General features: G+C 44.0%; 1 protein-coding gene across 1 annotated transcript in view; it reads right to left on the bottom strand.

Annotated features, from left to right (window-relative positions):
• LOC5506344 overlaps nt 1-12,037 on the bottom strand; it is a 78,010-nt gene that overhangs the window by 6,240 nt on the left and 59,733 nt on the right. The window contains exon 8 of the mRNA XM_032374719.2: nt 1,706-1,947. Coding sequence (XP_032230610.1) covers nt 1,706-1,947 — 242 coding nt within the window. The remainder of the gene's footprint in view (nt 1-1,705; nt 1,948-12,037) is intronic.

Here is a 12,037-nt window from a genome sequence, read left to right as displayed (position 1 = left end):
CTGGCGCCTCTTCTAATGGGTCGGTAAGCGTTGTAAGTACCTTGAACGCTCCTGCACAGTGTAGTAACAGTGCTTTCTTCTGCAGTTCTTTCGTGATATCTTTAGCCTCCACATAGTATTGAAAACCCGCTTTCCAACGTTTCCATCGTTGTCCGATGCTTGTCGGGTTTCCCTTGCAGTCGAAGGTCGAAATACTGCCAAGCTCGAGGTTCATCTCTCTCGGATTCTTCCTCTGCTTTTTCCTCGGATATTTCTTTAGCGTTTATCGTTAAGAGTCCCATTCTCGTCGCCAGCTAAAGCATTTGTAAACACGACTGTTTATTACATGTCACGACCATCTGCTTTACAACGAACGAACATCCTATAATATACTCCTTACACAGGTAGCCCGGTCAGAACACAGGTAGCCCGGACACTACAAAATACAGCCTCAGATCTTTCCAGCTCCCATTTAAAGGCATGGATTGATTCAACAGAGGACTGGTTTACACTGGTCTCTTTTATATATTGTGCTTTCTATTGATCTTTTATATCACAGTGCCTAAAGGTTATAAGTCTTGTATGAATTAAACTGCAGGAGATAAAAGTATTAATTCTCTCCATACTCCTGTACTCAGTGTATGGGACTTCAATATTGTTACATTTAACTCAGTGTATGGGGTATCATTTTAGAATTTCTTGTCTGATACAGATCCCTTACCATTTATGTTGAGCTTATATATAAAAGAATTTCGCGAATCACCGGTTTGTTTCTTTTTCGACGTTTCGGCAACGCTGTTAATTACCGTTAATCCTGATGAAGGCAGAATTGCCGAAACGTCATTACAACCCAGTGATTCAAGAAATTTTTTATATATAAGTATAAGACAATCACTGCACAGGACAAGGAGACGGGGGCACCAGGTTATGATGTGATTAGAATATTAAATGAAATTTAATTTTCGAAAAGTAAAAGCAATCCAGAAAACAAATAGATAAAGTAGTTACACGTCAGGCAGTTATATCCTTATGCAGCTTTATACAACTCTCAATAAAATAAACTTGAGTCAAACCATGTAACTTGGAAGACTTTCATTGAAAGGATGAACCCTTGGATCAAGGACTTTTGGGGCTGCTCCAAGCTACAAGGAGCAAGTGGAGATTTTTAAAAGAAAGCTCCCTATAAAAGTGATAAAAGTAATAACAAGTTACTCTACCTGGGAAGGGGCTGTTAAAGACATCTACCATCTACTTTCTGAGGACCATCAGCCCAAAACGTTTCTTTCAACTGACAAGTTTTTTCAACGAAGCAATCTTTTTTAGTTGATATTCTCGTATGTCCTCCCCTCAGTCTCAAGCACCTTTTTCTTATCTTCAAATACCTTGTCAAAACAAGTTGAAACTTTGTAGTAGTAAACTCAAAAGGCATGGAAAACCTTCCTTGCTGCCGGCCCTACAACGACCGACCACCTGCAAAGCACCTTATGAGAGTTTCAAGGGGAGAAACCCACGGAACCAGCCCTGATTTTTCTGTTACATCTTACAATCATCATTAGGATCTTACTTCACATTATGACCGGAGCGTATAACCCCAAGCCCCAAACTCAAGTTGATTGGATACCTCGAAACGCGTATTAATAATAATAACCATCATCATCATCATCATCATCTGATAATAATGATAATGTTGATGATAATGATAACTCAATTTTTTTCTGCCTCTCACCTTTTTAATTCCTTGTTCATCATCATTATCTTTATCAATTTTAAGCCTGTTTAAATCTCCTTCCAGTCGTCGCCTGACTGTAGTCTCCTTTGCCCATCGGCGTCGGCGGTAGAGTCGGGCGCGTCTTCGCACACGCCTAATGATTTCCAATTGCTCAGCTATCTCCACGCCGTACTTCTTTATCTCCCTCTCTTTCCGCGTTAAATGTCGAGTGTTGAGCACTTTAAGTGTGTTTGCTAGACCTGAAATATGAATACTTCATCAAATGGATTGTAATGCACCATGGGCAAGAAAGCCTAGCATCAGATTGAGGCCCTTTTTTATAGCTACGCTAAAATAGAAAGTTTGAAATTGTTTCAAACTTTTAGTCAATAAAACTCGAATTTTATAATTAATGTGGTTTATAATGCATTTATAGTATTTTTTGTCTTCGACATGCTTTATAATACCGTATTTCTCGTCTTTTAAGGCAGCTTTTGAAATTTGCGCCATTTTCCCAGTATCAGTTAGTCAATTTTGCTCCAGTCTCAACATTTTTCCTTCCTCAGTTTTAGTGGATAGCACATTCAACCAAAGAACAGTCGCAAAACAACCCCTAAATATAGAGGCCGAAGCATCTTGTTCAACAGCCTTCTACAGGAGAAAATGGTCGTCTTAAGAGAATTAAGGATCAACAACAAGATTGCAAATCCCTTCTTGGTCCATCAATGGAAACTGAAATAAACGGACGCTACAATGGGGGACGCCATCTTGGATGTCAACTCAGTTTTATTGGTCAGCGATATGAGTGTGCAAAGGCGCTAGGATATTACATTTCTCCCTTACTTTAAAAAGAATAGCTCTATACAATCTTAACATTTCTAACGATCAACTCAATAAAGTAATCAATAAAGTTCTTTTGAAGTAAGTAAAGTCTCAAGAAAAAGTATCTTGTTTTCTAACTGGTAACATAGTCCTTGAGGTGACTCGGCTTGCGCCTCTCCCTCCTGGGTCGCCCCCTCAGCTCTGGTGTCTCCTGGTCCTCTCTAGGCTGTGGTTTAGCGTTAGCTGTTTCTTTGCTTTCTTCCTCCGTCTTGTCTGTGCTGTCGCTTATCTCTGTCGCTACGCTTGCACTCTGAGTAGGTTGATCACTGCCCTCTGGATGGATGGATTTCCCTCACACGATTTCTCTCTGGTTTCGTCCGCTGTGTTGATAATACAGTTAGCGAGCTTGAACTGGCTTGCGTCTCTGCATACCGTCCTGCTATCTGTAGTTCTGCGTGCTGTCACCTTTGATCCCTCAATGCTTGTGACAGTGTAGAAGGCTGGTTCGTATGGCGTGCTCCATTTCTTTCTCTTCTGCTGTCTCACCAATACGTAATCTCCTAGGATGAGCTGTGTCTCCTTTGTATTCTTGTTCTCTCGATTTGCCTTCATTTTCTTCTTGTATTCTTCATCTCTGGCATCTATCGCTTCCTCCTTGGCTGTTCTCCCTGTGGTTGGTGGTGTGTAGTCTAGCTTGGTTCTAACACTCACTCCTCGCATGGCTTCATAAAGTGTTACTCCTGTCGCAGGGTGGAATGTCGATCTGTATGCTACTAGCATGTTGTGGATAGCTTCTTGCCGTCCGTACTTGTCCTTCCCGATCAAATCCTTCTTCCTTTGCGAACTCTTCATAGGCCCCGGAATGGAATGGTGGTCCATTGTCACTCTCTACCCTCTTGGGTGTGCCATATGTTGCAAAGATGTTCTTCATCCTTTCCTTGACTGGTCCCAGGCTTGTGCTTGGCACTCTTTCCACAACTGGATATCTGCTCCTCTTATCAATAACAACGAGGTTGTAGTGTCCGTCTGGGTACGGTCCACCGAAATCTGTTGAGATGGTCTCCCAAGGTTTACTAGGGATTTGGGTTGGCTTGATAGGTTCTTCCTTGTGGCTTTTGGTTGCTACTTGGCAATTGAAGCACTGCTGGACTGCTGTATCTATCATGCTGTTCATGTTTGGGAACCAATACTTTTCTCTGAGCATTTGCTTGGTCTTTGTCTTGCCTAAGTGTCCCAGTTTGTGTCCGATCTTGACGATCTTTCTCTGCAGTACTTCAGGAAGCACGATTCTTTCTTCCCGGAATATTAGTCCTTCAGCAACTGAGAGTTCTTGCCTCACTTGGTAGTATGGCTGTATGTCCTTATCTCTTCTGAACTTCTCCCAGTCACATCTTGCTATTCTCTCTGCCAACTTCTGCGATGTCTTGTCTTTCAGTGTCTCTTCCCTGATTCTCTTAAGCACAACTGCGTGGTCAGCATCGACGGTCCACTTGATGATCTTCTCTGTGCTGTCGTCCCCAGTCTCCGAGAGGGGGTCCCTGGAAAGGTAATCTAGTGGATCTTGCTCGTCCTTCCCTGCTTCGTAGATCAGCTCGAAGTCGACGTCTTGCATTTGCATCACCCATTTCTCTATTCGTGGGGGCATCTTCGCAGTCTTTGTCCCTTGTTGAACATGGGTAGTAGGGGTTTGTGTGCGGTCACGATTCTGAATCTTGGTGCACCTAGCAGATAGATCCTCTGCCTCTCTTTGGCCCACTTGATCGCTAGTGCATCCTTCTATGTCTTGCTGTATCTCTTCTCGGTGTCGGTCATCGTGCGGTTGATGAATACAGGTTGCATTCCCCGCCATTCCGAGAAAGCTTCCCACCGCCTCCTCGTCCTCAGGTCTCTCGCTCTCCTTTACTGCTCTCACTTTGTCCGGCGTCTGAGCCCTTTGTTGGTGAAAACATGTCCAAAGAACTCAATCTCTTGCTTCTCAAATTCGCACTTCTCCCCGTTGAATGTTATCCCGTGATCCTTTGCTCTCTGGAGGACTGTTCTCAGCGTCTCAGCGTGTTCTGCTTCACCTCTGCCTCCAATCAGGATATCGTCTCGCTGATTGATGTAGTTGGGGATGTCTCCGAATACCTTGAACATTGCTTTGTCAAATACATCTTGTGAGGACTTGGCGCCAAAGACAAGTCTTCGGGGTCTGAAGTTTCCCCATGGCGTGCTGAATGTCGCTACCTTCCTGGTCTCTTCGTCCAGAGTCAGCTGGTGGTATCCTTGCCGTAGATCTAGCTTGGAGAATATCTTGCAGTCACGGAGCTTATGGGTGAAATCTTCCACTATCGGGGCTTGAATGCAGCGGCTTCTCTTCATTGATAAGTTTGGTACCCTCATGTCTATGCTTGCTCTGATCATTTGTGGTTTTAGCTTCTCCTTGTCTGTCTTTGTGTACTTCGGTTTGGGCTGACCGACTAATGGCGAATACCAGGTGATGGTGTCTCCCTCTGGCACCGGTTCAAATATGCCTTGTTCAACTCCCTGATCGAGCCATTTCTTGAGGGGTTGTTGCAGGTAGTAGGCAACATTCCTTGATCACTGTGCCACTGGAGTTGCTTCTGGGTCCATCTCCAGCTTGAACTCAATCGGCTCGCCTGTCTTGTCCTGGAAGCAGCCAATGCCGTCAAAGACCTTCTCGAATTGCTTGGCAATTTTTTCACTCTTCGTTGTTTGCTTTACCGTTTTGATTCTTAGATCATTGGGTTTTATGATACACCCTTCTGGATCGATCTTCAGCATTCCAAGCTCGTTCAATGTCTCCTTTCCTATGAGTGGCGTCGAATCCATTCTTCCCCTTATCACCACAAAGCGAGTCTTTGTACCTCGGTTTTTGTTTCGTATGATGACTTCAAACTCTCCTTTCACCTGAAGGCTTGTCTGGATGGTCTTCAGCTTTTCTCTGCAGTCTGTCAGATCTCCAATCTCGTCAGAGCGGTGGGAAAGTGCCTTGTACTGGTATTCGTCCATTACATTGACGCTGGCGCCGCTGTCTGGTTCAACCTGCGCATCCACGTCTCCAAGTCTAACCAAAACTGTACCCTTGGGCTTGCCTGATGTCACTATCTTCACATGGGATAGGTGCTTGGAAGTTAACTCCAGGTACCCACTATCCGATCCACTGCTGGAATCTTCGTGCTCTGGTTCATGACTGACTTGATGGATACGTTTGAATCTTCTTCTATGCTTGTCTTCTGTTCCACCTTCTGACTTGCAACAAACTGCGAAGTGGTTGTACTTGCCGCATTTTAGGCATTGTTTCCCATAGGCTTGGCGGTCTTTCCCCGGCTTGTGTGCACCAGTCTTCCCACAATAGCCACACTTGTGCCTGTTCTTCTTCGGGTTTCTTGGCTTGGGGCTTCTTTTGTGTTTGGATCTTGGCCACTTTGAAATCTTCTTTCATGTCATTCACCTGCTTATTAATCTCCTCCTTCTGGCCAGCATTTTCTATGAATTCGGTCAAATTCCATCTATTCTCTATGGCTCTCTTGACTAAATCTCCATCTGAGATCGTCTGGATGAGGTGCTCTAGAATCCTCTCATCTTCTTGAGTACCGAACTCTCACTCCTTGGCTTGGTATCTCGTTCTGGCTGCATATGTGACAATACTCTCGTTCGTTTCCATCTTTTGTTTGTTGAACGTGTATCTTGCGTGGTGTTTGTTCTTCTTCGGCAGGAAATGGTTGTTAAGTTTCGTCTTCATTCTCGTGAAGTCGTTGTCATCCGCGCTTGGCGTCGGCTCTGGTAAGTTTCTTGCTAGTTTCTTGATCTCAGGCCCTCCATAAATCTTCATCGCTCTCACTTTATCTTCGGTTGTTTTGATTTCAAAATACTCGACCTCCTCTTCAAAATCTTCAAGCCATTCCTTCCAGGCTCTTCCAATCTCCAACTGATTCGTCGGGATGCTGAAGGGTTGGATTCTGAGGAACTTACCACTCGTCAAAACCCTGATTTCGCGAGGTTGCTCGTTCTCTCCCATTTCGACACGTGACAGAATTCGTCGTTTTCTTCGATTTTCTCGCTAAATTCTCCCGCTGGAGCTCTATTTTCTTCTCTCTAGGCTTCTTCCACGACTCTTGCTGATTTCTGTCTGATTTCCCGATCTTCCCACGCGGTTTTCTCCGTTGTTTTTCCTCTCGTCGCCACTGAAATAACCGGACGCTACATGGGGGACGCCATCTTGGATGTCAACTCAGTTTTATTGGTCAGCGGTATGAGTGTGCAAGGGCGCTAGGATATTACAGAAACCTCAACGACACAGAAGGACAATTTGCGAACCTCAAGTATATCAACAAACTGATGTATTCTCGCTGAAGCTCCTTTAAAGCAACTCAACCCTTCAGTCCGTTAAAATTGTTTTCGATTAGATCCCAGGGAGCCGGTACGATGAATTTATCTATTCACTAAGTCGATTTTATCTAAAAAAACGAAAGGAACGTGTTCGTTTTGGTAGTCTTTTGTTTGGCCCGCAAAGCATTTTGCAGTGCCATGAAGTGGATAAACTCACCAACTATGTCATCGGGAAGTGTGGTGAAATACTATGTCAAAATATATAGATTTAGGCACTGCCTAAAAGCGGAGCCAGCATAAACACCTTTTGTGTTGACTGATCAAAGGTATTATTGGGGGATCTAGGATCCTGCTCTCTACTGAGATTTATTTATTGTACCAACCAAATGGATCCAGGCCTTATTCAATAATTTAAATTATGCAGTACCTCAAAGTTAACAAACACAATTCCTGGTGTGGGTATGGCTGTCAAAGTTGTCAAGAGTCTAATGGTAAATTCTTATGTCCCATCATAGAAGTTCCATTATGAATATCTTTGTTTTAATCAAAACAATACTCCCACAAGTTTTGCCGTTGTGCAGAAAATGTCATGGATGTAACAGCATTCCAAAAATTTAAAATAATATATTTAGACTGTTTAGATGCCATACTGTGATTTTTATGTATTGATTTAGTGGCGATTCTCTCCTTCATTGGACCGAATATTCAGAAAAATGTCAGGAAATTAAAATCCAAAAATATATCTCCTTTCATGCATTACATATTGGTGCACCCCACTTTACCATATAGTGGCCTTGTTGGTGGTGGCCTACTCCCAAATGAATGCAATGAAAAAAAAACAGATTGAAAATGCTAACTTCTAATTTCAAACCAAACCCTTTTATTGATCTATGTTTGGGGTAGAGATGAATCAAAGAATACCAATTGACTAAAAAATAATCGACGGAAGAGGAGATATAAAGTGAATTGACTCAACTTGAAAGGTTTGGTGAAAAAAATATAACAGTACTGAAAATAATTTGATTGAGCATTTCTTGACATTTCCCCTTTCCCATTATCTTAACCCTTTCACCACTACAGGCCTCTAAAGAGGCCATGTCTTTGCTATCCAAGCTATGTGAACATAATTCTATTATTGAAAAAGAACAAGGTTGTTGCTAGTGTTATAAAGTTTAAGTATCTTGCCCTAAAAAAGAAAAAGGAAGAAATATGACTCTTCCTTAAATGTTTGAAAAGAAAATATAATAACAATGCCCTAACATTGCCCTAAAAAAGAAAAAGGAAGAAATATGACTCTTCCTTAAATGTTTGAAAAGAAAATATAATAACAATAATGTGATAATTATATTCAGTACTTTTCTAAAATATCCCCTTTCCCATTATCTTTAGGTTGATAGAAAACTGTTTTCTTTACAGATTTATTATTTAAAAAGCAAAAGTTTGTTTTTAGTTTTATATTATATAAGTATCTTGTTCTAAAAAAACCTATGAGTGTGTACTGCTGAATCACATAGTAATGAACTAGTCATTTGCGCCCCCTCCCTTATGGTCCCGCAGAAGTCAGGGGTTAATGTGGGGTTTTAGACCACTTTTTAACCAGAATATGTCAAGAGGGGTGGTGGTATTGACTGTTTTTGACTCTTAACTTGGAAACAGGCTTTTATTAAAGTTTAAGCCCCCACCCTTCCCTGGGACCATGGGTGTGGGGGTATCAAATGACTAGTGAATAAGAACATCCTACTGTTCTCTTCAAGACATGATTTTTAATTCTCATGTCTTCCAGTCTTTAGCATTCATCTTGGCCCTCAGGTAGTTCCTGGTTCATAAAAGAGTGAAAACAATTATTTATTATTTCTTTCAAAACAATCTTTTTATCAAGCCATTTATAATCTAACTAATTTTCCACAACTATTTGAAAAAAAAATAAACACATGAGATGCAAGATGCAGACAATAACAACAATACATATTGAAAATAGGGTTTTTTTTATCCTCGGTAAGGAAAATTTCTCTTGTAAGTTGAAAAAGCTGCTGTATCTTCTAAGGATATGTATCTTCTTAGGACTAAGAGCACAGGATATAAAGACAAGAACGGTCTTCTTTAGCAGTATTAGACAAATGCAACACGATATTGGTTAGCCTTTATGAAATATCTCAACACAATCAATCTGCCCTGAAGAAGTCTTATTAAAGACGAATTCCAGTTTTTGTTGTATTTTATTTTATTCAACACAATCAAGAATATAGATAAAACGAAGAATGTCAAAACAAAACCTGTTATGCTCAAATAATTTGATTACTAAGTTAAGTACTCGCATTATCAAAGCATACAAAAAGGACAACAAAAAGCCTAATAACTGTCATATCCTCAATAGACAATACAAATCGTCGTCCGAAACTCACCTTGCATTGTTTTTTTTTTGTTTGTTTTTTTTGGTCGCTTTCTTGTGGTTCTGTTCGCTTTTTAATGTAAACTGTTACTTGCTTAAATTTACTAGCTAAAACCAGATAAATCTTGGCGTGAATGAATGTTAGTAGATCTCCTCTAGTTGACTTTATCCTTAAGTCACAAAATTTGAGGCAAAATAAATAATCATCGCATAATCCACAAGAACTTTTTTCCTTGCTCCGTGCTTGTATTTAGTCGCCATTTCGGGGCCGAGTGGGGCCTGGGAGTCGCGCGGCTGACTGACTGGCTGGCTGGCTGGCTGGCGAGTGACACCACAGGGTACCCGCGCGATAACCACAAAAACCAAGTCGCATACCTATACCATATTTCTATGCCTATGGGGCTACGCGCGCGGCCTGCGGCCGCGCTTGGCTCCGCTATAAAGTAAGACATTTGCATATATTTTCTTAATTTTGAAATATCATGAATAAAGCCTACAACAGAATTATTATATTGTCTCTACTGTTCAAATGCTGCTTCATGGCCTAGAATCAACTGATCACAGGGCAGTATACTAATGTTTGTGATGCAGCCCTGATATTGAAAGATATTTGACATAGAGATCAAAAATGATACACAGCTTCAAATCATAGTGCCCCTCTTGCTATCTGAAGAGTGTGTGACGCTGGCCGCTAGGGCCTAGGTCTTATGTAAGACCGCTGACCGGCTCAGGAGAGAGCAGCCGGCCATCTTGTTTTGAACATTATTCATGTAAGTCCTACGCGTTCATTTGTTATATCCTAGTTACCGTTATTTGTAATCCTCAGTTTAATAATAATCCTTGATTTATTGTATTGCCATAGGACTTCCTCATCTTTGTCAATAAAACCAATTGAACATCGAGGAGTATTTTCTTCATGAGGAAATCATTATCATGGTGATCGTCGAATGTTCGGTACCCAACTGTGACTTCAAAACACAGGATGTCTCTGATGCAATCGCCGTAGCGTTACTAAATAACCACGGCCTCGCACATCAAGCACTACCTCCCGCTCCTTCTGCCCCACCGCCGGCCCGAGGCCCGAAACTCGACCGACCCAAAGTGGACATAGGGATCTCTATCGAGGAATGGAACATATTCATGCGCCGATGGGGGGTTTTCCGTTCTGGATCTGGCATCACTGACGCCCAGGCGCCTTTCCAACTGTTCCAGTGTGCCGGCCCTGACCTCGGGGACAGCCTACTGAAAGCCAACCCAGGAGCCACCTCGTTGCCCTTGCAAGATTTGACCGCAGCCATGCGCTCGCTAGCTGTCATTCCTATCGCTACATGTGTCCTCCGTACCGAGCTGCTCCAGTTAAAACAGGAACGGGACGAAACCTTTCGTGCATTCGCAGCCAGGGTGCGGGGAAAAGCGGAAACGTGCGCATGCACAGCAGCATGTGCGTGTGGCCAACCCGTTGACTACACCGACCACATCATACGCGACGTCCTTTTAAATGGCATTTACGACTCAGACATAAGGCGTGAGACTCTGGGCATTACAGATATCTTGACCAACCCAATTAATGACGTCATTGCCTCGGTGGAGAGTAAAGAGATGGCTCGCAACGCCCTACCGTCTTCAACCCTGTCCGCGATGTCGTCCTTCCAGCGTAACAAAAACACGCCACCCTCAGACCAGTCACCAAGCGCAGCAGAGAAATCACGACAGGCCTCCTGTCCTGATTGTAAAGTGTCATTTCACGTCTTCTCAGAAGGATCTCGGGGCTGGAATTCCAAACCTCATCAGGTATGCATCGATTGCTACAGAGCCCGTAGGCGCAAAAGGCGACAACCAGCCAAAAGTCAACAGTCCGCCATCGAGTCAGGCCCGATCTCCCAGATCGCATCTCTACAATCCGGAGCCGTACCTCGCTCTCGTGGTAGACCACAGAACGAGCCCGCCAAACTGGATCACCATATCTTCACCAAGGGGGAGTGGCGACGAGCTCAACTCCGTGATCATCCGCGGACAAACATCACTATATCGCTCGATACTCCATCAGCTTCGGGAGCCACTTCCCGTCCTCGCGATCACCTCGTAGCTCAGATATCAGCCGTGGCCGACACTGGTGCCCAGTCCGACCTTTGGTCTCTAGAGGAGTTCCTTGCATGCGGCTTCTCGCGCGATGAACTGCAACCGGTCAACCTCAGCTTGTCGGCCGCCAACCGGTCTCCAATAGCCATCGACGGTGCTTTCTTCGCTAAACTCTCCACAGCTCCTCCCAACGGTGAGGCCACGTGCTGCCGTTCCATGGTGTACGTGAGCAGCTCAGTCCGAGCTATGTACCTCTCCTATGAGTCCCTCCTCAACCTCGGTCTCCTATCTACGGACTTCCCGACGAACCCGGTTGGAAGACACGACGGCCGCCGACCTACCCCCCATGGCCGCAGCATACCAGAGCCGCACTCATCCATCAACGCCACCCGTTCCATCAACGGCGGCTGCACAGCACCAAACACCCCTTCTGATCCGACCTGTCATTGTCCCCAGCGCACGGTGCCACCACAACGTCCGTCGGAACTGCCATTCCCCTGCACCCCGGAGAACAATGGCCGCATGAAAGACTGGCTCCTCGAGAGGTATGCCTCCTCGACGTTCAACACCTGCCCCCATCGTGCGCTCCCGTGCATGGACGGACCACCCATCGAGATACATGTAGACCCAGCAGCCACACCCAGAGCGTGCCACACCCCGGCCACCATCCCTCTTCACTGGCAGCAAAAGGTATACGACGACCTTCTCCGGGACGAGGCCCTTGGTGT

The sequence above is a fragment of the Nematostella vectensis genome, chromosome 6 (genome assembly GCF_932526225.1).
Source record: "Nematostella vectensis chromosome 6, jaNemVect1.1, whole genome shotgun sequence".
NCBI classification, from domain to species: Eukaryota; Metazoa; Cnidaria; class Anthozoa; order Actiniaria; family Edwardsiidae; genus Nematostella; species Nematostella vectensis.
The sequence above is the reverse complement of the archived record's forward strand: the minus strand, read 5'-3'. Positions and strand labels throughout refer to the sequence as shown.